The following is a 26,450-nucleotide window of genomic DNA, read 5'->3' on the forward strand; positions in this document are numbered from 1 at the left end:
CTTAAACACAAATCTTTGAAATGATTTTGGTACTTCTGTGGCCTGTGAACAAATATATTTGAGAATCACTGGCATAGATTGTTGGTTAGCTGTCCAGGTGGAAGCAAAATTATTATTTGCCTATTTTGCCTGAAATTCAGTTGTGGGAAACCCACTATCTTTACTGTGCCACTAGACTACAACCAATTTTTTGTTTATATTGATCAACCCATTAAACCATCTATGAATTAAAGATTATAAATAAGTTGACAGTTCAGTAAAGTGAGATCTGGGGAAAAGGTCCTTACTAACCAAGAACTTTGGCACCACATGTTAATAAAATGCACCCTTAATGCTCTCCACAGCCTCCAACATAAGTATTCCAAGTTATTAGATATTTTCTCAAAATATCAAAAGCTATCTAAAGAGCCTTCTAACCAATACTAGGCTTGTTTGTACACATTTTAATGCATTTTTGTGCTGATACCAAATATGGTCATGAAAATGTACAATTCTTAAATTTTTGATTTTTGAAATTCCAAAAGATTGGAACTTGTTGTTTGCAGTCGACACCCGCGTGGAGGGAGTTTAAAAAAAAAGATGTTGATATTGTATAAACATATACCTGTACTGTCACCTCTTTCTTAAATTATGAATTATGTGTACCTATAAATAGGCCATGTTATATGTTAATCTAGAAACACTGCTTTCAATTTACAGCATGTAGGGTGTGATAAAAGATTAGGCTCTGACGCAAGAGAAGACAAATGTCGCGAATGCGGCGGCGATGGCAGTACATGCGAGACAGTAAATGGCAGGTTTGAAGGCCAGTTTTTCATTGGAGACTACCAAGAGATTTTAACCATACCTAGTGGCTCTGTTCATATCACCATAGAAGAAACATCAGTATCAAGGAACTATCTAGGTAAGCCATGATGGGCTGTCCCAGTAGAAATCCATACACCCCTGTGGAAGACATGATATTAATCTTCCACACAGGGAGTGTGATTTTCAAATGGAGTTACCTGAATGGCTGACTCAATGGAAATCTACACCCCTGTGTGGGTGATTGAGGTAATGTCTTCCATAGGGGGCGTATGGATTTCAGATGGAATAGCCCAATGATCTCATTCCCATGGCAAAGCTCAGTGACCCACATTAAACAAGTGAAGCTTAAATTTGACCTCAAGTTGCAGAACATGAGTTTTTGTACCCAACACATCCATAGGTCATTCTTTGAGTGTAGAAGTATATTGGGGTTAAGGAACTGTGTCCTAGAGATTGTCATGTTTCATGAGATCCTAGTGAGTTTCATAATATTTGCAGTCCAGCGCAAAAATCTTGAAATTTTATTGATTTAAAGCAATATTGTAACATTTTCTGAGGAGGACGCCCATAAATCAACAAAGAAGTCCACTTTTTATGGCATACATGTCCAAGAAGGTCCATATTTGAAAGAAAAATTAACAAAGAGAAAACTTTTTGATATTTTTTATGGGTGAAGTTCACATTTATTTTTTTTTGCAAGAAAGCAATTTTTTTGTAAAAGGTCCACATTTTGAAAAAAAATATCAAGGCTACATTTATTTAATGCTGTTTTTCATTCTCTTTACAGCCTTGAAATCTGTGAATGAGGATTACTACATCAACGGGCAGTGGGAGATAGACTGGCCGAAGGCATACGATGTGGCTGGTACCACATTCAAATATGAACGACCCGACAACGGGCCAGAACGACTTGTTGCTGTGGGACCGGTAAATGAAGAATTAGTTGTAATGGTGAGTAGCAATGGGCTGGTACATTTAAAGTCTATACTCCCCTGTGGAAGATTTTAGAAATGTCTTCTACGGGGGGATCGAGCATGAATTTCAAATGTAATTAACCAAACTCCATTTGAAACTCGCCTTATCTGCGGAAGATTCAGGTAGAATCTTTCTCAGAGGGTGTATGAAATTCAAATGGAGTTGCCTAAATGATGTGTTCATGCAATTTGAAATTTATACTCCCCATGGAAGATATTTCCAAAATCTTCCACAGGGAGTGTGGTTTTTAAATAGAATAGCCCAGTATAAGAAATAAGGCAGGTCTTCAAGCCAAAGTGTTTGGAAATTGGTGGGAAAGAATAATGATGTTAAACATATATCTATAGATCTTGAGTTCAAACCTCTTTTTCAGCTTCTTGGATGAGATGATGATAGCGGGTGGGTATCGAACTGACGGCCTATAGATAATAACATCACTGCCCGGGGAGCCACTCAGCTATATTGGTGTATACATGCGTGACCAAAAAACGTGTAAAAAGGGGTCTTTGTTTCGATGAACACGTAGCACACGTTCCGTGTTTAGGGGTCTAAAAACGCAGTTTTTCAACAAAAGGGTTTGTTTTTTTTTGTAACCAGCAAAACGCGTTAAGGGGATAAATTTTCGGAAATTCTAGGAAATAAGTAGTACCAGATTTGAACACTTGTTGATCCCCTCGCAAATTTTTCCAGTTAAGAATTAGCATCGTACCAATCGTTATGATAATACAGCGTCCATCCCGACCGGCCGGCCCTCCATGTATGCTATACCCAAAAATACAGTGTATTGATGACCGTCCCCCATATAGCTATAGCGTTCATTTCTGCATGAAACAAGATGAATTTTCCACCCATTGCCTCCACCACATGCTTGATCTTTCTCGATCATTTTTACTCGGTCGACGAAGTAAGAACGAGCAGCATGTGACCCTCTCCATTAAAGTGTATTGTTGATATTTATAAAAAAAACCTGCTAAGGGGTCCAATTTTGACCAGAACCTGTTTAGGGGGTACTTTTTTGGGGGAAAGCATGCTAAAAACCTGTTAAGAAGGTGATTTTGAAAAACAGGGTAGAACCTGTTTAGGGGGTGTTTTTAAAACCGTTGTTCACGCATGTGTACACCAATATAGCTGAGTGGCCCCCTGGGCATCACTGCTCCTCTCCATCTGACTCGTAATTAGCTCAGTTTGTAGAGCATTGGTTCGGTGATCCGATCCGAAGGTCCCAGGTTCAAATCCAGGATGGTCAGTGAATTGTTTCACTGGCTGTCATTTATGAATGTTGGACGCTTGCGTTAAAAATCACCTTTAATTTAATTCTTGTTTTACATTTTACAGCTATTAGTACAAGAAGGAAACCACGGTGTGCGTTATTCCTTCAATCAGCCGGTTACTAGATCAAGTAATAATGATGAGGTATCATTCGTCTGGCATCGCACAGAATGGTCACCGTGCTCGGCTACATGCGCAGGAGGTAAGGATATGTCTACCATTAGGATGGTAAAAAAAGTATAGGAGACGAACCTGCACTTTTTACAGGACGAAGTGCCCATCTCTCTTTCGTTAGCAATTAGGCCAGACTCCACCGTGAAATGTTGCTGTGTGGGGAGTCGCCTTGCCTTGTTCATAGGGAGCCTTGTTACCTTCACATGATTTAAGAATGCCGGTACCCATAAAACACCTGGGTGGAGATTAAGTTATTGAGATAAAGTGCTTTACTCAAGGGCACAACACAATGACGTCACCGGGGCTCAAACCTTCCGATTATGAGTTGGAGCCTTTTCCACTCAGCCACCGTGCTCCCAATTAGGATTATATAACACTTATTTTGGAATTGAAATGTTACACTGGTCCACATTTGGGCGACGTTGATAATTCATGGCATATTTCATTCATTTGCTTAGTTATTCATAAGTTTGTATATTGTATTTATCTTACTTTGTAAAACACCTCATCAGATTTCATCAGGGCTGTCAACTCTAACACTTTTGGTGCGAGTCTCATACATTTGGGAAAAATTGGGCACTCTCATGCATCGTTAAAAAGTTTTTGATGGGTGTTTTTTTTGTCCCTACCTCCCGCTCCATTTGAGTGCCCTGGGGAAAATCATTAGGGGTCAACAATTAACAATTAGTCGGTAAGGCCACCTTAAATTAAAACCCGAGTCTGAAAGCTGTCACCTTAAATTAAAACCAGAGTCTCAAAACTGTAGCAACTTTACTAATTCATTCTGACAATTTTCATTATTTTAGGTGAATCTACCGCTGAAGTGTTATGTATACGATACGATGATCAAAGCGAAGTCAGCGATAGCTACTGTAATCCTGAAACCAAACTAGATAGACGGACAAAAAAATGCAATACGGAACCATGCCCACCGGAGTAAGTAACAAGATGGCATTTCTATTTAAAATCTACGCTACCCCTGTGGAAGTTTGGAAATATCTTCCACAGAGAGAGTATGAATTTCAAATGGAATTATTAGCAGCTCCATTTGAAACTCTCTATCCCTATGTAAAAGATTCAGGTTGAATCTTTCTCAGAGGGTGTATGAAATTCAAATGGAGCTGCCTAATGCGCTCATTCCATATGAAATTCATACGTCCCTATGGCAGATATTTCCAAAAGCTTCCACAGGGGTAGTGTGGATTTTAAATGGAATTGCAGGTGGGTTTTTTTTGGATGATGACAATTCATAAAAAGAGCCAAAAAAACCTTTTTAAGAGGAGGTGATATGCAGCCTATTCCCCGAGAAAAAGTTCAATACCACTCGCAAGCCCTCGGCCACCTGTCCAAGGACCAGATGGATTTCAGGAAATGGATATGTTACCCATTTATTTACATCCCTGTATTCAAAGAATGAATGTTTATGAGTGCAATGGAAATATGCAGGGAATATATCTTCCCCTTCCCAGAATCCTTTGCAACATGAGACATCGCCTCATTACATCATATATGACACTCCTATTATTTTCAGGTTCCCTTTGTTTTCATAATTGTTGTATAGACTGGCTAAACATGGGTTGATAGTCGAGAAATAAACATGTATTACAATTCATTGAGGTACTTTTTGTCACTATCAACCCCATGTTGCACTAGATAGCAAATCCGTAGGGGGTGTATGGGTCTTAACCGGATTACCCCAATGTATCTGTGAACGTCACTTTAAGAGTACATTTATGTGTTTGTTTTCGCTTTAGATGGTCAGTTGGTCGTTGGTCAGCATGTACCCGTACCTGTGGTGGTGGTCGAAGAACGAGGAAGGTACTGTGCAAGACCAGGGTCACTCAACTAGAAGAGGAAGTAGTGGACGAGACCCTTTGTGTACGTCATAAGCCGGTTACTAGAGGGAATTGTGGTCAGACGGACTGTCCACCGCAATGGGTCACTGGTCAATGGTCGCAGGTAAGTGAGCAAATAAGATAAACGACCGATTTATCATAGGCCTCAGAACCCTAATCAGCTTACATGTAGAGGTAACCATCACAACCAGGATCACCCTCCTCATGTGAAGGGGTAGTCATATGTGTGAAAAAATCAAATTGCATTTTGTTCCTATGTTACAGTGTGTACCCTGCTGTGGATCTGGATATTAAAGTAGACAATTGCGATTTCCAAGTAGTGAGTGGTGTGGGGTTTCCACAAGGATCTGTTTTAGGTCCAATCATATTTCATTATTGTTTGCCTTTTGTTCCTATGTTACAGTGTGTACCCAGCTGTGGATCTGGGTATAAAACTAGACAAGTGCGATGTATGAGCAGTGACAGGAGGACTCCATACCTACCAAGTATGTGTGATAAAACTCAAAGGCCGTCAACTGCCATGCAGTGTAACAGCGGGGAATGTCCGCCACCCAAATGGATCGCAGGACAGTGGAATGAGGTGGGTATAGAACATTAATGGGCTATTCCATTTCCTGTAGAAGATTTAGCTAAAGTCTTCAACAGAGGGAGTATCAATTTTGAATAGAATAGACAATTGGGTAACTTCCATTTGAAATACTTACTCCAGTTGTGGATGATATTGATAAAGCCATAAGGGGAGTCTGGGTTTCAAAAGGATTAACCTTGACCAATTACATTTGAAAAACATACTCCCCCTGTGGAAGATATTTCCAAAATCTTCGACAGGGTAGTGTGAATTTTAACTGGAATAGCCCAATAAACCCTATAGACGATCCACTGTACATATTCACGTAATTTTGCCCCAGTTTATCAAATTCCAATGGCAATGAACGCTACAGCAAAATGCTATTCCATTTGAAATTCATACACCCCCTATGGAAGACATGGCCTTCATCTCCCACACCAGAGAAGATGAGAAAAGAGGAGATGGCTCGCTCACCTCTTCAAAGTGCAGACGTGAGTTGCCGACTATTCATCTAAATCAGTTCAAATCGATTGGATCAGGTCAATCTCGATAGTCTAAATCGTTAATACGCATGCGTGAACACAGTATCGTGAACGCGGAAATACAAACTGTTGTTGTTCAAGTGTTTTAGTTTTATTATAAAGAACCAGCTCTGAAAGAATGCAATGGGGTCAAAATGGGACGATTTTTATGGGGAGGAGTTTTTGATGATGATACAGAAATCCCCTCGGACCCACAGTTTGAAGACCCCCCAATTTACAAGGAGGCCTCCCCGGTTTGTAAATTATTGCACAGCAAGTCACGTAACATACAAATTCAAATGAAATATTTCAACTATTTAAAACGTTAAATTACAATATAAATTCTTCAAATGTTATTAACGTTGGAATAAAGGGGCTATCGATATTATCATTTTCTTCAGAAGGGGGGGTGTTTCACATTTGCAAAAAGTTGGCGCCAATAAAATTGCGACCCCCATTTCGGCAGCAAAATATTTATGACCCCCCTATTTTTTTTTTCAAAAATTTATGACCCTCTCCTCGTATAGGGACCCCCTTCCAAAGAAAATGATAGCACCTAAAACATATATTTTTTCCAATATTTTTGTTTAAAAAATAGGCCAGTTCTCCGGGGCAAATGTGTCATTGCAAAACCAGCGACTCATTTTCTCTGGCAAAAACAAATGCACACAGCAGCTACGAGAAATGCTTGGCCTAAAAATAACAATTAATTGATTTTAGAGACAAATCATGAAATATTATTACATTTAAAATATAGGCCTAGGCAATTTAACCCAGCATCATTGCCCGGCCCAGAAATTACTTAAAAAGAGAATACTGAAAATTAATAAAATTCTATTTTTGATTGATGAAATTCTCTTTTTCCACACTGTCAGCAGCTCATCTTTTTTACAAAATTGCTGTAGAAATCGTCATGTCATTGTTGCACATCCATGCATCACTGACGTTGCATACGTTGCTATGGCATGCAAGATAAACTTACACAGCCCAAATTCGATCGGGAAATGTCTTGTGCACAAAACATTGCAAAATTATCGGCTGTGACCTCAAAAATATGAAAAACATGCTTCATTTCAAAATTAATTTTTAAGAATGTTCGCAAAGGTTCGCCGAAACCGATTGTTCAGAAATAAACTAGGTCCTTTTCTGATCAATTACATACAACTTTCACTTTCAGGAGGTTACAGGAAATGTAAGATCGAATTTTCTCAAAAAAACACATTTTTGACCTCGAAATTTTACCCAATTATTATCTCTATAATATCCTCTACTTCAATCTTTCATAACTGACCGAAAATAAGGCCAATTTGGGTGCAATTTTGGTCAAAATATTCAGCAAATTGTATATTTTTACGGCAAGTTCAATATCGAAAACAAACGGTCAAAAGTCACCCTGGTATAGCTGTATCAAAAGAAGGCTCTGTCACCGTGTTTCCAGCGGGGGCCAAACGTAGTACTTCCGTTTTTGAAATCGTTTCTCCAGTAAGCGATCAGCGGAATCGATCGACCATGGATGCGGCAACCCAGGTCTGCAAAAAGGGAAGCTCAAGTGGGGTGTGAGGTGGATTGTACAATAGTTGCGTTGTTAAACCTCTTTCATTTTAATTCTACCAATTCACCTCTATTTTCAGTGTTCGGCTAAATGTGGGCGAGGTCAGCAGAGAAGACCGGTGCGCTGTGAGAGTCACTTAGGCGTCGTCATGACACCAGACCAGTGTAGTAGGTCTCGAGCACCTGCCCGCTACCAGCAGTGTGAATCGCCCTGTCCTACGGATACCGATGCAAGTAAGTAACAAAAGTACCGTAAAGTTGGGAATGTAAGCTGCACATGGTATAAGATGCAGATTATTAAATAATTTTAGGGAATATGCAATGTGAAGCATACAGGGTGGGTACTCACATATGTCAGGTATACAGGGACATGCCGCTCCAATGAGTCAGTTTTTCATGAGAAATCCTTAGCCATGGCTAATCTTTTCAAGTGAAAAATCCTTACACATGGGTCCTGTTTTTTAGCAGTGGGTTAGATTTGAGCACATCGTTCTGATGGCATTTTTCAATATCAACCTTAATTCAATTTGATTAATTCAACCCTATTTGAATTAACGCTGGAAGAGTTTAACCCATTTTAACCATGGGATTAACTCATGTTTGAATTTTGATGAAATGTTGTGTTTAAAATCTCTGGTTAGAAACCCTTAGACATGGGTCTACATTTGAAGAAATATCCTTAGACATGGGTACCCTTTTCCTGCAAAATTACCCTTAAAAGTGTGTATGGGTTTTGAAGCTGGAGCTGCACATCCCCGTCCAAAATAAATCCCAAGTACCCAGCCATGGATCTGGTTATAAAACTAGACAGGTGCGAACTGTTTACCTTCATCATCATAAGAGTTCCACAGGGTTCTGTTTTAGGTCCAATCATATTTCATTATTGTTTGCATTTTTGCCTATCTTACACTTTCATAGAAAAGTCATGGAAGTATGAATATTCCGACCTGGAAACCCTGAAAATGATGGCGCACTTTTTCAAAATTTATTTTGAGTAATTTTAAAGAAATGATTCCTAATTGCTTGTGTATTTGTTTTTCTTTTCTTGCAGCATGTGTTGACTCTCACTCTGTCCAGTACTGCCCACTCGTCAAAAAGTTCCGCTTCTGTACCAACGAATACTTCCGTAAGATGTGTTGTAAAACGTGCTCGTTTGATCAACAGTTACCATAGTGACGGTTGCCATAGTAGCTATTAGGAGAGTTTATAATTGATTTGTCGATGTGGGTTTTTTCCACAAGACAAATCTTATTTATTTCATTCAAAGTTATTTTTTTATAAAGCAAACAAGAAAAAAAATATATATAAAAATATAAAAGTAATGTTGCTGTTATAGCTGCATACAGCAGTAACACTAGGATTCACAACATGCTCATCTATCATGGCACAGTTCTTTAACTTCTATACATTTGTACAATAATTGAATGACCTTTGAAAATTTGGGGGAAAAAACTCATACTCTGCAACTTGAGGTCAAATTTTGCAGTATGATTGTTTAATTGAGGTTATTGAACTATGCAATTAGGATGAGGCCATTATGGTCCATAGTGTAAGTTGCATCTCACAGTGGAAGTGTGTGTCAATGATTTTTGTTTATGAGTAAAGGATAATGGGTATTCCAGTCTCTCCACACACCCCCTATGGAAGACATGACCTTAGTATTCCACACAGAGAGTGTGTATTTTAAATGGGGGTTATCTGAATGGGTGACTCGCTTTGAAATATACATCAACTATATATAAGATTAAGGTCATGTCTTGCACAGGGGGTGTATGGATTTCAACTGGAATAGCCCAGTAGTGGTAGACTAAGAATAACCTGAAAATAAAAAGTGGGTCGGCTTTTTTACTATTTGATGGCACCACCCAGAGAAGATATGTTACCCTTCCCAGAATCCTCTGCAGTACACCACCTCATGAAATCACATGACACTCCCATTTCTTTGCACATGATCACACTAGAACTATAAAACATGCCTACTCCATGTTAAGGATAGAACTGGCTAATAAAGCAGGGGTTGCTAGTCAAAAAAAAGTACCATAATTTACCAGATCAAGGCGTGCGCTGTTCATTGAGGTACTTTTTGTTGCTGAAGACCGATGTTGAATTGCATATGACCTACAAGCACAGGAAACTGAAGTGTAATATGTCTTCTTTGGGCCTTACAGAATCTCCATCCCGGCAGCCCAAGACAACCAAATTTGATGCTGGGCAGCCAAAAACACTAACAAGTCAGCCTGGTGAGCGACTAGATTTAATATGACATATATATATTAAAATTATGCAGTTTACTCTTTTCAATAACAATATGCAGATCGAGTAGGAGGAGAAAAAATAAATTCTCAAATTTTGCCATCATAGTAAAATGTGTGTGCAAAAGTAACTTTCACACCAATGTTGTCAAGCTTTATCAACTGCAAACTCTCAGCAAGGACATTTAGTATATTTATACATACACAATACACAGGTGCTGTCGTACGTACCACAGAAAATATCTTACTCTTCCCAGAATCCTTTGCAACATGAGACATCGCCTCATTACATCATATGACACTCCTATTACTTTGTGCAGGTTCCTTATGTTTCCCTGTTGTCGTTAAATGTGGAATTTTCGAAGAATTGTTCTATGGGAAGGCCCTCCTCACTGCTGTGGTTGAGAATAGACTGGCTAAACTTGAGTCCATAGTCGAGATCTAAACATATTTTGCAAGATCTGGATGTGCTCTGTTCATTGAGGTACATTTTGCCACTATCAACCCATGTTGCTCTATGTAACAAGTCACTACAGACAATTGAAATGGGAGAAATGCATTTTGGGAAGTGTAAGATATTTTACCTGGTTGAAATGTACCTAAATTGAAAAGTTTAGTGTTTTATGATAATTTTTTATAAATTGTAAGTAATCCTTGAGACTGCAGAAATCAATCTGACCAAATTATGTAAGGCTATTCCATTTGAAATCCACACTACCCCTGTGGAAGATTTAGATGAAGTCTTCAACAGAGGGAGTATGAGTTTCAAATTGAATAGACAATTGAGTAGGGTAACTTGAAATATTCTATCCAGGATATAGGTAAAGCCATACACTGGGGGAGTATGGGTTTCAAAATAATGAACCCCTTGACAATTCCATTTGAAACACATACTCCCTCTAATTTGGAAGACTTTGCTTAATTCTGCTACATAGTATGGCAAATTCAAATGGTGTAGCTCATTGGGCTATTCCATTTAAAATCCACACTACCCCTGTGGAAGATTTAGCTTTAAAAAGTCTCAACAGAGGGCGTATAAGTATTGAAGAGAATAGACAATTGGGTAACTTCCATTTGAAATACTCACTCCAGTTGTGAAGATATAGGTAAAGCCATATGGGGAGAATTGACTATCTCTGACCAATTACATTTGAAAAGCATACTCCCCCTGTGGAACATATTTCCAAAATCTTCCACACGGGTAGTATGGATTTCAACTGGAATAGCCCATTACAGGTTAGGTTTAAATAGATTTTAGATCTAGCTGTTTTAATATTATGTACATATGATGTGTGTGACGAAAAAGTACATTTATTGAGCATAACACACCATGGGTATTATAGTCTACACATATTTACTGCCATTTTGTTATCCCCCTGTGAACTACCGACTTTTTTTAATACAGAATTGCTGATTGCTCAATTGCATGATATATATTCGCGAAATTGAACAAAAATGGTTTTCTTCATCTATATGAATCAAGTATATATATAATTGCTCTAAATTGTTATTTTGGGACACAATTATACGCAAACTGTACTCAGTTCTTGGGGTTTATCGCTTTCATCAAACCAAGGTATCTTTGAATTGTTTGTGTTTTGGTGAAAAAAAGGGCATTGTTGAAAGGCAAAAAATTTGCACAATCGCTAATAAAAGGGGTGTTTTTCCCTGAAAATTTTGCGATATGAGATGCATAAGTGTTTTTTTTTAAGAATGCGTACATGAGCATGCCTGCCCACAGATATATGGAGTGTGGGGACAGGGACAAAGGGATAAATAATGGCTTTGGTATGATTTTGAAGTAATGTCTTTCGTTTAAATTTCAAATGACCATGTCGTTAGCAATCAAGCAATGGCATTAAAGGAAATGTGGAATAATTTCCTGCAAGTTTTTTTTTATTATCAACATGTAATTGTAGAAACTAAGTGACAAATGGGCTATTCCGATTGAAATCCATACACCCCCTGACATGACCTTAATCTCCCACAGAGGGAGTGTATTATCAAATGAGTTGCCTATTCAGAAAACTCCATTTCAAATTCTTACTCCCTGTGTAAGATTAAGGTCTAGTTTTCCATAGGGGGTGTATGGATTTCAACTGGAATTGCCAATTGTAATAAATATACTTATATAAAATGTAATATATATTTATATATGCTTTGAAAAAGCCAATCAAACAAGTTATATGTATAGAAATACTGCACTTGTTGTTGAGGTGTGTATTCTTAACCGTAGAGGGCGCAGTATAGCGAGTTATACACATAACTAAAAAGAAATACCGTATTGTTTGTAATAAACGCCCCGGGGCGTTGCATTTTTCCAAAAGGGGGCGTTTAATGAAGGTGAATTGTCAGTGAAAAAAACTTAAAAATTGGGTTAAATTTCCCGATGGTGCTCCTGTAGAAAAGAGGGATTTACGGCTATACTAATGGTGACGCCCATGGAAAATATCATTTTTGTGGTAAATACATCAAAATTACACACGTAAGTACATCATCAAGCAAGAATCTATAGTGAAATTCTACCATAATTAGGAAATGGAATGGATGGAACTGTGAGTCATAACAGGTTTTGTCCATGCAATTTACCGATCGTCCCTGACCTAGACTGACTCACTGATGCCAGTTTTAAGCTTACTCACACGATATAGCATTGAATTTTTGTCAATTTTTCACAGAAAAATTGGGAGGGGGGCATTTATTAGAGGGGGAGCGTTTATTACAAACAATACGGTACATGGTGGGTTTTTTTAAAGGAAATGAGCTCATAAATCATGTAAACATCAGATTTAGGCCAAAATGTACAATTTTTGAGAAAAAGTCACAGAAAAACATCTTGTTTGACCCAATTATTTACATTTCATTGATATCATGGATGGAATAATTCATAATGTTCAACACAAACCATTGATGATATAGTCTTTCCTGGATGGTTCATAGAAAGCAAAGGTCTTAATGTATGTGTATGTAACTACTATACTGCCTCTTTGAGGATGAGATTATCAGATTGCACTTTTCTTCTGCAACCAAAAATTGTCCATTAAAATTATGCATCATGTGATTATATTTTCATGTAACCTCTAGGTCAAAGGTCATTCTTCAAAATTGCTTGGAATGGAGAAAGCAGACGACACTTGTGATCCCGCAGAGCAAGTTATTTTTGCGGGAACTTTTATCACAAATCTCAAATCTGTTGTGATTTATTTGCAAATATGATTGTTTGGCCACTAAGGACCTTAACAAATATATGTGGCAATTTCATTTTGAGAATTGGCAGCAAAAGTTTTCAAAATTGAAAATGCTATGGAATCGGTGGCGGCACCCGGCAACAGGCGGAATTTTTACCCAATCTTTGATTTCTGACCCTCCACTTTCTTCCCGATCTATTAAAGAAATTGAGAAAATGACAAATTTTTGTACATTTTGGATTCTCTCACCACCCTCCCCTGGGATTTATTCTCTGGTGCCGCCACTGTTTGGAATATAGTTTGTTTTCAGTATTCAGTTCTTCCAGCATTATTGTTTTCCTTTAACTCTGTGGGCACTTCTTTCTAACAGAGCTGCTTAGTGGTTGATTACATGATGTACACATATGAGTAACCAATCACTGTAGAGCTTTTATACATCTTAGCATTTTCAATCTCAATCCCCTTGGACCATTCTTACCATATGTCTGATTGGCTCAATTCAGAATATAGTCCTCTTTGTGACCAATCAAAATAGTTCTTAGATAGTAGTGCCCATGGGGTTAATAAAAGAAAGAACATTATATTTTGCTCTATGTTATAAAAGCATGTGTATTGCAAATGTTCATATAAAGTGTTATTATTATTGAAAATCCTGTGTAATTTTATTATTATTATTATTATAAGTATTAATATTTTAAATATTACGATCATTATGTACAAATATATATAGATATATATATATATATATATTACCATGTGTACAATGTTGACTTAAAAGAAAAAGTATTATCATGAGCTTTTGTGTACTATCCTTAATTTGGGCTAAGTGGAGGAATTTTTTAATGTTTACTGATACGGGATACAACTTTGCCCTTATGTAAAACTCAGTCTGGAAGATTGCCAAATATAGAACATAAAAAATTGCACAATAATACCCTCCTATGCCAGTGGTTGCATTGGATCCCTTTGTGGCCAGTCCGTTAGGCATCTGAGTTGACATTTAGAGAATAAGGTATTGCTTTTAGCCGTTGTCGTGCATCTAAAATCTGAGTTTGTCTCATATAACATGGGCGACATCCAGTCTTCAAATTAATTTTTTTTTTACTTTGGAGTGCACTTTTGCACACCATTTTGAAAGTTCTGGTGTAATTTCATCTGACGCAGAGCAACTTGAAGTGCAATCTCAGACAATCAACACATCAACATGTTATCGCAATTTTGCACCACACTTTTAAAGTTGTATCGCAACAGGCGAATTTTGGGGTGCAAATTGCACTGCGATAGGGCTTATTTCAAATGCTGGCGACATCATTGTTTTAAGTAAAACATCGAGGCGTAGCATGCTGTTTATAGGCATCGCCTTGCTGTCACGCACAAAGTAATATTTTATAGCACAACATTGTCACAAATTTTACGAATTTAGCATATGGATGGCACTAAATGGGCTATTCGATTTGGAATCCATACACCCCCTGTGGAAGATATGACCTTAATCATGTGGATTTCAAATTGAGTCAACTAATCAGGTGACCCCATTTGAAATTTACACTCCCTGTGTGGAAGATTAAGGTCATGTCGTCCATAGGATCTATGGATTTCAGCTGGAATAAACCTATCTTGTGAAGTTGATTAATTTTGTGAAAAGCCTCTAATGTATTTATATAACATTGGGACAAGAAAATGAAAATGCATATAATATAAAGTACATGAGCCCTTATTTGGACCAAATTTGTCTCTCCAGTTTGACTAACCTTTGCCGGGTCTTTTTTCCCCCTCAAAAAAGTTGGTATAAAGTGTTGCTGTTTAGGGGATATTTTGGTTCTATCTTTTGTGTAAAATTGCAAGGAATTAGCATAGAAATTGTGGTTTAGAGGATTGTAAAAGCTTTATTATGTAAGCTAGGAATCCCACGGTCCTTAAAAGACCTTGAATTTGTAAACACCTTTTCAAGGCCTTGAAAGTCCTGCAAATTTGCACAAGATCTTTGAAAGTCCTTGAAAATTGGAATTTTGCCAAAAGTATAATTTTGACAACCGCATGGTAAGTCCTTGAAAATTATGCTTTTGGATCTTGAAAGTCCTTGAATTTTAAAGGCTTCAAGGTGCAGGAACCCTGGGTAAGCTTTTTAATTCCTCAATGGAGTCATACAGTTGTCTTAACCCCATGAGAACTACTTGCCGATTGGCCAAAAAGAAGTTTTCATTATCAATTGGCCCAATCAGCAACATTGTTAGAATAATTTCACCACACAAGAAAATTGGGGTGAATTATTTGCAAAACTCCATTCTGATTGGTTATTAAAGTGAACGTATCATGTAATTGACCAATCAGAGGCAATGTTAGATTGGCAGGTAGTGCTCAGGAGGTTAACTCATGAATTATCTTGCACCAAGGTATACCAATATTTTAGGTTGGAGCTTGTTTGTGTGAAACTCAGAAAGCGACACAACAAACAAAGGTTTTACATCTAGGAGAGAGAACCATGAAATGTGCTATTCCATTTAAAATCCATACCTCCCTGTGGAAGATTTTGGAAATATCTTCCACAGGGGGGGGGGATATGTTTTTCAACTGTAATTGATCAGGGTTAATGATTTTGAAACCCATACTCCCCTTGAAATATGATTTTACCTATATCTTTCACAACTGGAGTAATTATTTCAAATAGAATTTTCCCAATTGTCTATTCTATTCAAAACTCATACTCCCTCTGTGGGAGTATGAGTTTCAAATAGAATAGACATTTTGGGGAACTTCCATTTCAAATACTCTCTCCAGTTGTGGAAGATAAAGCCATAAAACAGGGGGAGTATAGATTTCAAAATGATTAAATCTGACCAATTACATTTGAAAAACATACTCCCTCTGTGGAAGATTTTTCCAAAATTTTACACAAGGGGGGGTGTGAATTTCAACTGGAATAGCCCACTGAGCGTGAAAATTAATGTTCCGTGAAATTTCCACTTTTATAGTAATAGGACAGTAATGGTCATGTGAGTGAAATAAGTCGTGCATGCAATAGCTCATGAGCTGCCTTTTGCCGTGAAAATTTGAAGCACTAGTTTTATTCACGCGGGTGTCGACTGCAAGTTTCAAATTTTTTAAAATTCAAAAAATTTCAGATATGTAAATTTTCATGACCATATTTGGAATCAGCATGAAAAATGTATTAAAATGAGTACAAACAAGCCTAGTATTGGTTCAGTAGTTCTTAAGATAGCTCTTGATATTTTGAGAAAATATTTCAAAACTTCAACTTTTTCCGTTGAAGCGCATGGATAGCACGCAGAGCATTAAGGTGTAAACGTTGGAGGTAGTGAGACTTGAGATGCTCACAGGACCAAGTTTTTGGATTTCTCTACAAAGTAATTTAAAAATCTAACATGAGGCAGCCATTGTATGTACGACTTTCTTGCATTGGGCTATTCCAGTTGAAATCCTCACTCCCCCTGTGGAAGATTCTGGAAATATCTTCCACAGAGGGAGTATGAATTTTAAATGGAATTAGTACATTAGTAGTTCCATTTGAAACTGACTCTCCCTCTGTGGAAGATTCATGTTGAATCTTTCTCAGAGGGTGTATGAAATTCAAATGGAGCTGCCAAATGTGTGATTCCATTTGAAATACATTCTCCCTCTGTGGCAGGTATTTCCATAATCTTCCACAGGGGTAGTGTGGATTTTAAATGGAATAGCTAGTCCATTCACATGACGAGTTGTTAATGTGTGTAAAATAACATGGCCATGGTTTGCAATATTATTGTTTTACAAAAAAAATTGGAAAAAAATTATTGATGTGTATTTAAAAATGTATTTTACTGTATCTATGTGATATTGTATATAAGTGTAAGTTTCTGTATAGCCTTGTACCATACACAATTATGTATACTGTATACAGACAGCAATTTTCTGTATAGCCTTGTACCATACACAATTATGTATACTATATACAGACATCAATTGTACCTGTAAAGAAGGAATTTAATAACAAAAATGTGCTACATGTTTGTATCACTGAACAAAAAACTGTATTAAACTTGAACTTGTATTATGTGTTTTATTGCTGTTTCGTTATGTTTAGCAGTGGCGTAACTAGGGTTGGTAGCGCCCGGGGCAAGAAACAAAATTGGCACCCCTAGTACCCCCACCCGAGAATATCTTAGACGCGGGCAGTGGCGTAGCTAAGGGCTGTGGCGCCCAGGGCTAAGGATACATAATGGCGACCCCCCCTAATTCTTGAAACAATTGCAAAATTTTGGACAAATAAGGCCTACCACTAATTAATTTTGGTTACTAGAAGTTGAATATCGGTCTTAAAATGTTCTTTCAATTGATTCTGTGCTGAAATTTTGACTTTCCTCACTTGGAGTGGCACCCGGGGCATGTCCCCCCCCCCCTTCCCCCTAGTTATGCCACTGATGTTTAGAGAATAAAAGGTATTGTTTTTAGCCACTGTTCTGCATCTATTCTGCATCATTATGCGTCTCATATAACATGGGGGACATCATTATTTTTAAAGTAAAACAATGAGGCGAAGCCAAGTTGTTTTACGCCAAAGGGCTAAGGATACATAATGGCGACCCCCCCCTAATTCTTGAAACAATTGCAAAATTTTGGACAAATAAGGCCTACCACTAATTAATTTTGGTTACTAGAAGTTGAATATCGGTCTTAAAATGTTCTTTCAATTGATTCTGTGCTGAAATTTTGACTTTCTTCACTTGGAGTGGCACCCGGGGCATGTCCCCCCCCCCTTCCCCCTAGTTATGCCACTGATGTTTAGAGAATAAAAGGTATTGTTTTTAGCCACTGTTCTGCATCTATTCTGCATCATTATCGTCTCATATAACATGGGGACATCATTATTTTTAAAGTAAAACAATGAGGCGAAGCCAAGTTGTTTTACGCCAAAAATAATGATGTCTCCTGTGTTATATGAGACAGTAGATGCATGACAACGGCTAAAACAATACCTTTATAGAGAAAGGAATAAGAAAACAAACAAAGTGAACAAATATGTCATTTGACTCTGGCAGTTTATTACATCACAATATTTTTTTTTAATCTTATGCAAAAGAAAAGCTGGTGTACTTCATGCTTTGAGGCATCCTAAATACAAAAATGGATACAAAGACTTTGTATGGATACAAAGACTTTGTATCCATTCTTGTATTTAGGGGCTTTGATATTGATCAATCAAATTGATCGTATATAGGCTGCATAATACTAGTATTCCTTTCAGTTCTTCTGGGGTGAACCAAACCGTCTGGTTATTGTGACAAGGTTGTCTCTGAATTTGACAGGCGCTAATTGATGTTTTAAAGTTATTGTGTCAATTAACACCTGTCAAATTCAGAGATAACCTTTTCACTGATTAATTTGATAACCAGGCAGGTTTGGTTCACCCCAGAAGAACTGCTCTGGTGGGGCGTCGTCTTTAAGGTTCAGATTTGGAATGATATAACACCTTTTTTAAACTTATATAAAATTTTAAAATTGAGTGTTATCACTACTCTCCCCATCCGTCTCTTCCTCCTCCTTCTTCTCCTCCTCCTTCTTCTCTTCCTGTTCATCCGCTTCCTCTTTTGTCTCCGCTTCCTCTTTTGTCTCCGCTTCCTCTTTTGTTTCCGCTTCCTCTTTTGTCTCCGCTTCCTCTTTTGTCTCCGCTTCCTCTTTTGTCTCCTCCTTCTCCTCTTCCTCCTTTTTCTCCTCTATTTCTTCCTCCTTTTTCTCCACCTCATCATCCTTATCAAATGCATTATTATCCATACCATCTGAGGTTTTCACCTCTTCTTCCTTTTTCTCCTCCATTTCCTCCTCCTTCACCACCTTCTCCTCCTCCTCCTCATCCTTATCAAATGCTTTATTATCGACACCATCTGATGGTTTCACATCCTCCTCCTGATGTTGTGTATCTTCAAGTAATCCATGGTCATCTTTAGATGTGTCTTGTTCGTCTACAGTATGTTTGATATGGTCATCATCAGCTCCATTTTCGATAGTTGCCTGCACCGTATGTCCATTGCTGGTGTGGTCTTGGTCTTCAGGTGGGTCAGCTTCCTTTGTTTTCTCCTTGAAATTGAAATAAATATATAAATACTAGTATTATATTCATTGTCATCAACATTGATTAGGCAAAAATATGTTTGGTTCCCTCAGCGACCGACCGAAAAAATTAGAAATCTTGGGTCGGTTTTTTAATCACTTTTTTAGAAGAAACCTTAAATTTGGACAGAATCAAGGACATTTTACATTTGTTATTCACTCATTTTATTCATTAAATGCATTTGCTTTTAAACAAGAAGTATTTCCATTTAAATTCACTCCAAAAAACAAACAATTTTTTACCGTAAAATGAGCAAGCATTTGTCAATACTAGCCTTTTCAAAATGGAGGGAAAAAAGAGCCCATGAAAAAAAATCGACCTATTGACCCTCCAAAATTTTTGTCTTAAAAAGTCAACCAAACAAATTTTTTTGACGTTAAGGATAAAATTTAATAATTCTTTGGGCTATTCCAGTTGAAATCCATACACCCCCTGTGGAACACACAACTTTAACTCTCTCCATGTTTATGTCGACTGCAGACAACAAGTTTCAAATGTTTTACACAAAATTTCAGAATTGTTAATTTGCATGACCATATTTGGAATCAGCATGAAAAATGTGTTAAAATGAATACAAACAAGCCCAATTCAGTGGTTCAATTCAATTTGGTTCAGTGGTTCTTAAGGTACCTCTTGATATTTTGAGAAATTATCTCATGTTGAAGCCTATGGCTAGCACACACACAGAGAGTGTGAATTTCAAATGAGGTTACCTGAATCAATGAGTGACTCCATTTGAAATCTACACCCCTTTGTGTAATATTAATAAGGTCATGTCTTCCGTAGGGGTTGTATGAATTGCAACTGGAATAGCCCATAACATGGCTCAACCATATCTTTATACTTTTACACTATTAGAACACTAGGTAAAAAAACCTGTTGGGTGAAACATTTTACCCAACACAGGGTAAAATTTACCCAGCATTGGGTTATTTTCAGTCATATACCCAATGTTGGGTAAAATTTACCCAATGTAAAATTTACCCAATGATGGGTAATATTTACCCAATGTTGGGAAACATTTACCCAATGTTGGGTAACATTAACCAGTGTTGGGTAACATTTACCCAATGTTGGGTAATATTTACTCAATGATGGTAAAATTTACCCAATGATGGGTAATATTTATCCAATGTTGGGTAACATTTACCCAGTGTTGGGTAACATTTACCCAATGTTGGGTAATATTTACCCAATGATGGTAAAATTTACCCAATGTTAGGTAAAATTTACCCAATGTTGGGTAATATTTACCCAATGTTGGGAAACATTTACCCAATGATGGTAAAATTTACCCAATGTTAGGTAAAATTTACCCAATGTTGGGTAATATTTACCCAATGTTGGGGAACATTTACCCAATGTTGGGTAAAATTTACCCAGTGTTGGGTAAAATGTTTTACACAGCCAGTTCTTTACCCAGTGTTCTAATAGTGTATAACTTCATTATCTTTTGGCTCTAATCACAGTTTTTTTTCACCATGATCAATGACCATGGATCTAGTTTAAGCCTTTTTTATGGTTTATAAAAACAGATATTATTTGCCGTTAAGGCGAGTTGGAGGGATCATGGGTGTTTGCACTCAAATGGCAATGTTACTATTAATGGGGTTTTTTCTGATATAAACCACACGTGACATCTTTGAATTTGATGACTTTTAACCTCTTACATTTTATGTAACCTTTGACCTCTTGCCTTTGATGAATAAAGTAACCTTTGACCTATTACCTTAGATTCACGTTTTGGCCACTTCTTCTCAGTCTGAACTCCTGCCTCTGAATAAGAAACCGTCAGTGGTTGTTTGTCTACTATTTGCTTATGTACGTCATTGAGTTGGATTTTTTCTTTCATCGGTTTGCCTTTTTCGATATCCGACATACCCAAGTCATCTTCTAGTTCTTGTTGCTTTCTCCTGAAACAAAAACACAAAACAGTATATCATTATTATAATAAGGTGAAACAAAACACTTCAGATATATCAAACTATTCTTTATTTAAAATGTTATTCCAAGGGGAACAATTTGAAACTACTTTGATCAAAATCGGAGTATTTTTGATTTTTTGTTACCCATGTGGAGAATGGTGGAGACTGGAGACTTGACATGCCTATAACTTAAGAATTGTACATCGGAGATAGGTGTTTTTGACCCCATTTTTCACAAAATTTCATGACACCCCTCGGGGGCACCCCCAGGATGGATTATCAATTTTTTATTTTTGTTTGGCCCCTGGTGTTTGGCATATTACATTAGCCTGAATTATAGTAAGATCAGATTTTATAGATTGACCATATAGTATACTTACTTTCTCCAATCTCTTGAAACATAGAGCAGCATTCCACATAATATAACCACGCCAACATACCCAAGTATGGCAATAGCCCATATGGGAATGGCTAAGGTTTCAGGTTTAGGGTCAATAGGCTTGACCGATTGACCAAAGAGATCTTCCACTTTCGCATCATTCAACGTCATCATTAGAAACAGTTCCTGGGGTAGAGTGAGGAAAAAAGTTCAAACATTGTAGGTGTGTTCAAAGAAATTAGGTTAGCCTATTAACGAAAGTACATCATCAACACTTTCGTGTGTTGAAACCGGGGAGGGGGGGTTAACATGTTTAACATACGTGTTAAAACAGGCGATATAGGGTGTAAAAATGAGGGTGTTAAAGTGTTTATAATTTAACACATGCATGTTAAAACTGGTGTTATAAGTGTTTAAAAGTGATGTTCAAATAGTATTTTGGTATTATATAGATTTACTAACCTGAGCACAGAATTCAGAAAACAAGTGTGTTAAAGTGTTTAAAATTTAACACATAGTGTGTTAAAACTGGTGTTAAAGTGTTTAAAAGTGATATTCAAATAGTATTTTGGTATATATAGATTTATACAAACCTGAGCACGGAATGCAGTGGGGACTACAACAGATCCTGAAGGATTCAGCACGAAGAAGCTGACTCTAACCATTCCATTGGCCTCTACCACGTCTGTTCTTGCGATGTGTTCATCAGATCTGAATACAGCCAACAACAAACATATTATATTCATTGGCGGTGTAATGGTAGGAGGGGTATGGTGGGGGGAGGGCAAATTTATACCCCCGTCAGTACTCTCCCAGTTGAAACCCAAAAATTACGAAAATGTCCACTTTTTGCGGCAATTTTGTTCAAAATTTGTTGATCCCCCACCCCAAATTCCCCGTCCCCTCATGCCTCCACCCCCTCTAAATAATTCTTGTTGCCGCCACTGATTATATTACGAAATGACCGGATGTGAAAATATATACTAACATATATAGTATACGTAACTAAACACTATAATGTACGATTTCAATCAAATTGTAAATTTGTTAAGCTTTGCTAAAAGTTTTCTTCAACAAATTTTCTGCTAATTTCAAGCCGAAATAACGAGGTTAATTGAAAGAAAAAACACTTGCCACGTGCACTGTGGAGCCATTATTTTTCTTAAATTTTAATTTAACGCACTTCATGTTTACTGTTTCACATAAGTACATCATTAGATATTACAATATAGAATCAAAAGTAGAATTTCAGACAAATTTGAGGGCGTCGCTGTGAGCAAGTTGCACATTATTGAGAGGGCTTAGAAGCTCCACTTGGAGACATATCCTCGACAAGAGCTGCCTTTCAATTACTGGAGCGATGTCACTTGTGTACCAACAAACAGTTCTAAAAGTGGTTTCAGGGCGCACAACACTAAATTAATCAGCTGTCCATACGACAAAAAAGTATGTAGGCCCTACCCCGGTATAGTATTTTATGGGCAATGTATGATTCAGCTGTTATTGTACTCATATTTACTGTCTGATTAATACTGGACTTTGGTGCAATTTTGGAGTAATATTTATAAATATATAAGGCAAAAAAAAAAACATGTTTGTTTCCTGTAGCAGGTCAAAAGAGTCAAATGCGAAATGCAGTTTTTTTTTATAATCCATGTCTTCAAATGAAAAAAACCAAAAAACCTTTTTTTGCTGCAAATTGGAATGGAAATTTACAGTGGGTCTCTCCGACACACACAAAAATCACATTTCTTCATATTCAAGAATATTTATGATCCCTTTCAACCTGCAGATTAATAAAGTATTAAAAAAATGTGCGATGTTTTCTCCAGTAATTTTTCACTAAGCCCGTTTGTTGTGTGATGTGTAAATGTTTACTCCAGTAGTGTTTTATATTATTTTTGTGTGATTTTTTTCCGTTTTTTTTTTTAAGTGAAAAAAAAAAAATCTAAATGCGCAAAAAAGCCGTCAAAAACGAAATGCGCGCTACAGGAAACAAACTTGTTTTTTTTTTTTGGCCTAAAGGAATGATATATAAATAAAAGGAACACCAATAATAATTGGTTTACCTGGATAAAATGTTTTTAAAAACCATTACTCCTTACCCAGCCTTTTGATAAGTAATGCAACACATTATTTTACAATGTAAGCATAACATGCATTATATGCAGATAAGCCATGGGAGAAAGAAACTCCGGACAAAAATGTAGATAAAATAAATGTAGATATTTATATAAATAAAATGTAGATATTTATATAGCGCTTTATGCCGTAAACAGCCTCAAAGCGCTTTACATTTATTCCGCCGTTATTAGCCTTATGCCGGAACCACGTTTGCAGCCTACACATGGCGCAGGGTTCATCAGTACAACGACTGTGACTAACTCTAACAGCTTCCCATTGCACCTGGGTGGGGGTGAGCCAAGCGAGGTAAAGCGCCTTGCCCAAGGGCGCAACACGGTGGTGGGACGGGGACTCGAACCCACGCACGTCGAGCAAGCTCTCAGATTATGAGTCCAAGGCCGTAACCACTGGGCCACCGTGCCATGAATCAAACCTGCCTGTGCAGGGACTTGAACCCCAAACCCCAATCTATTATTATAGATGTTGATATAGCATACTTACAGAACAGTCAGGATAACGTATTCGTTAGCTACACTGGCAACGGCGTTTGCAAAATTTTCCTCCAATTGTGGAGTGAACTAGAACAAATAACATAAGTGAAATGTTTTAAAATTAGATCTGACGGCCATGGTTTTTAACCTATTCTTTTTCATATTATTATCACAAATTTTCTGTCAATTACTAAATGTCAAATTGACCAAATTTCATACGCAAACACAAAATGCAGGCGGATATACTAACAATTAGGCTGATGTATAGTTTCTTATACCGTAAAAATTCGATTGTAAGCATTATGCCTATATTAACGAGTTGCTCGGAAAAGAACGAATTTTATGGTAGTTTGTTAAACTTTTTGATTTTCTTTTCTTTTAATTTACAACATCTGTAACACAGATATTTGTACATTAAAGGAAGAAATTAAAAAGTTTTAACTATCCTAAAAATTCTTTCTTGTCCGAGCAACTCGTTAAATAGGCACATGCTTATTATCGAATTTTTACTTATATTGGTGATATTCGCCTATAGGACTACTTCCATTTAATTTTAAAATTACCTCATACCTATCAAGGACCATAACATCCCACCCAGTGGCGACGCCACGGGGCGGGTAGCCCCAGTCAGAACTTTTCCCCCTAGTAAATCCCCAAAATTTTCACTTTTTGCGGCAATTTTGTGACAAATGTGTTGATCCCCCGGAATTCTACCCCCCCATCACTTGGCTCGGTAACCCCTGGTACTGGGCGAAAACGTCACACGCCCCTCCCTTATACATACCTCGTTGACATTCTTGAGGTCCTCCAAATAAACGCTTACTCCTCCGATTCGAAAATACTCATCACACTGAAAAAGGTGAAACAATGATGAAAACTTAATAATTTTAACCAAGTTGGAAATTTTCTCTCTTAAAAATGCCAAATCAAATTACAAATCAAACTTGATCTGATTCAGAATCAATATCAGTATATCAGCTTTCCTTTCCAAATACATTGAATCACTAGGGATTGTGCTGTTCCAGTTGAAATTGAAAAAAAAAGACAACTTAGCCAAAAGGCGGCAAAAAATTGCCTCAAAGGCAGCGAAAAAAAAGAAGAAATTCCGCCGCCTTCGTTGGAAAAAAAGGTGGTGGGAATTTTTTTAGTCAAAAAGGTCCACGGTTGCAGGTCTTTAAGTCGGAGTGTATGTGTGTGCATACTCTTCCATACGGGGTATGTGCAGTAGTATAATAGCGTAGGCCTATAGTGGGTGGGAGGTGGGTGGGAGGTGGGTGGGGGTAATTGATGAACGTTATAAATAATACCATACCTTGTCTTCAATGTCAGACTGCCTACAGTCAAATGCTGAAATCAAAACGAAACGATAGCAAATTGGTTATTCGTTCAGTCTATATTATTGCCGGTGTTGAGCCGAAATCATAGCACATACTGCAGTTACTGTCCGTTTTCCTATACACAATACACAGTGCTCTTTCCCATTGACGCGTGACCTCTACAAATAGCCCTACGTTAAAAGTATGGGGATATGACTAGTTAACGTCGCTGTGTGAAAAATAATCGGCCAATATTAAAAGTACTCTTCTAAAGTTCTAGAAAATATAGTTTTTAACATGTCCTAATTTTTAGCTAATTTAGATGTTTGGAAATATTCGTACTTTGGTGTTTTAGTTAATGTTATAGGTAATAGTACATTGCCTAGTTAACGTCGCTGTGTGAAAAATAACCGGCCAATATTAAAAGTACTCTTCTAAAATTCTAGACAATATAGTTTTGTAACATGTCCTAAATTTTTAGCTAATTTAGGTGTTTGGAGAGGGTCGCACTTTTGTGTTTTAGGAAGGATATGTAAACGACAGATAACACCAAAAATATGAAGAAATTATTTCCAAACCGTGTTAAGTCAACAATCATTATGTTGCTCATTTTCAAGAATGCTGGTTTACAAAAAGCAGGCAATTGTCTCATTTCGTGAACAAAGGTACACATACCATTGTTTCCTTTCGTTTCCTTTATAATCGGTTACCCAACTGAAGCTATAATACCAGCTTTATTGCGATATCGCACATGAAAACAGACACTTGTGCACAACCAGAGAAGATCCGATTTAATCAGTTGAGCTGTTTCAATGAGTGTTATCTTGGTATAATAGCTTTAAATGGGGTTAAGTCCTGCAAAGGTCGAGATGAATTCTACTGTAGACATGACTGCATCATGATGCCATGCCTGAACCCCGGGATTTCGACAGAGTCTGAGTTATAGGG

At 37.3% G+C, this 26,450-nt stretch overlaps 2 protein-coding genes across 2 annotated transcripts in view; one reads left to right on the forward strand and one right to left on the reverse strand.

The window, feature by feature from the left end:
- Window positions 1–14,933, forward strand: part of LOC140146192 (A disintegrin and metalloproteinase with thrombospondin motifs 6-like) — a 97,008-nt gene extending 82,075 nt beyond the window's left edge. The window contains 8 exon segments of the mRNA XM_072167969.1: window positions 700–904; window positions 1,595–1,758; window positions 3,118–3,253; window positions 4,032–4,161; window positions 4,980–5,184; window positions 5,485–5,661; window positions 7,802–7,955; window positions 8,773–14,933. Coding sequence (XP_072024070.1) covers window positions 700–904; window positions 1,595–1,758; window positions 3,118–3,253; window positions 4,032–4,161; window positions 4,980–5,184; window positions 5,485–5,661; window positions 7,802–7,955; window positions 8,773–8,894 — 1,293 coding nt within the window. The 3' untranslated portion in view covers window positions 8,895–14,933.
- A 3,262-nt stretch (window positions 14,934–18,195) lies between these two features.
- LOC140135993 (uncharacterized) lies at window positions 18,196–25,552 on the reverse strand. The gene is made up of 7 exons (XM_072157701.1): window positions 25,499–25,552; window positions 24,971–25,036; window positions 24,197–24,273; window positions 22,165–22,282; window positions 21,573–21,757; window positions 20,997–21,180; window positions 18,196–19,233 (listed from the first exon to the last, which is right to left on the reverse strand). Exons 4-7 carry the CDS (start codon window positions 22,234–22,236, stop codon window positions 18,652–18,654), a joined length of 1,023 nt encoding a protein of 340 aa, XP_072013802.1. The 5' UTR covers window positions 22,237–22,282; window positions 24,197–24,273; window positions 24,971–25,036; window positions 25,499–25,552; the 3' UTR covers window positions 18,196–18,651.
- Window positions 25,553–26,450: the final 898 nt, after the last annotated feature.

Source organism: Amphiura filiformis, chromosome 2 (assembly GCF_039555335.1).
Source record: "Amphiura filiformis chromosome 2, Afil_fr2py, whole genome shotgun sequence".
NCBI lineage: Eukaryota > Metazoa > Echinodermata > Ophiuroidea > Amphilepidida > Amphiuridae > Amphiura > Amphiura filiformis.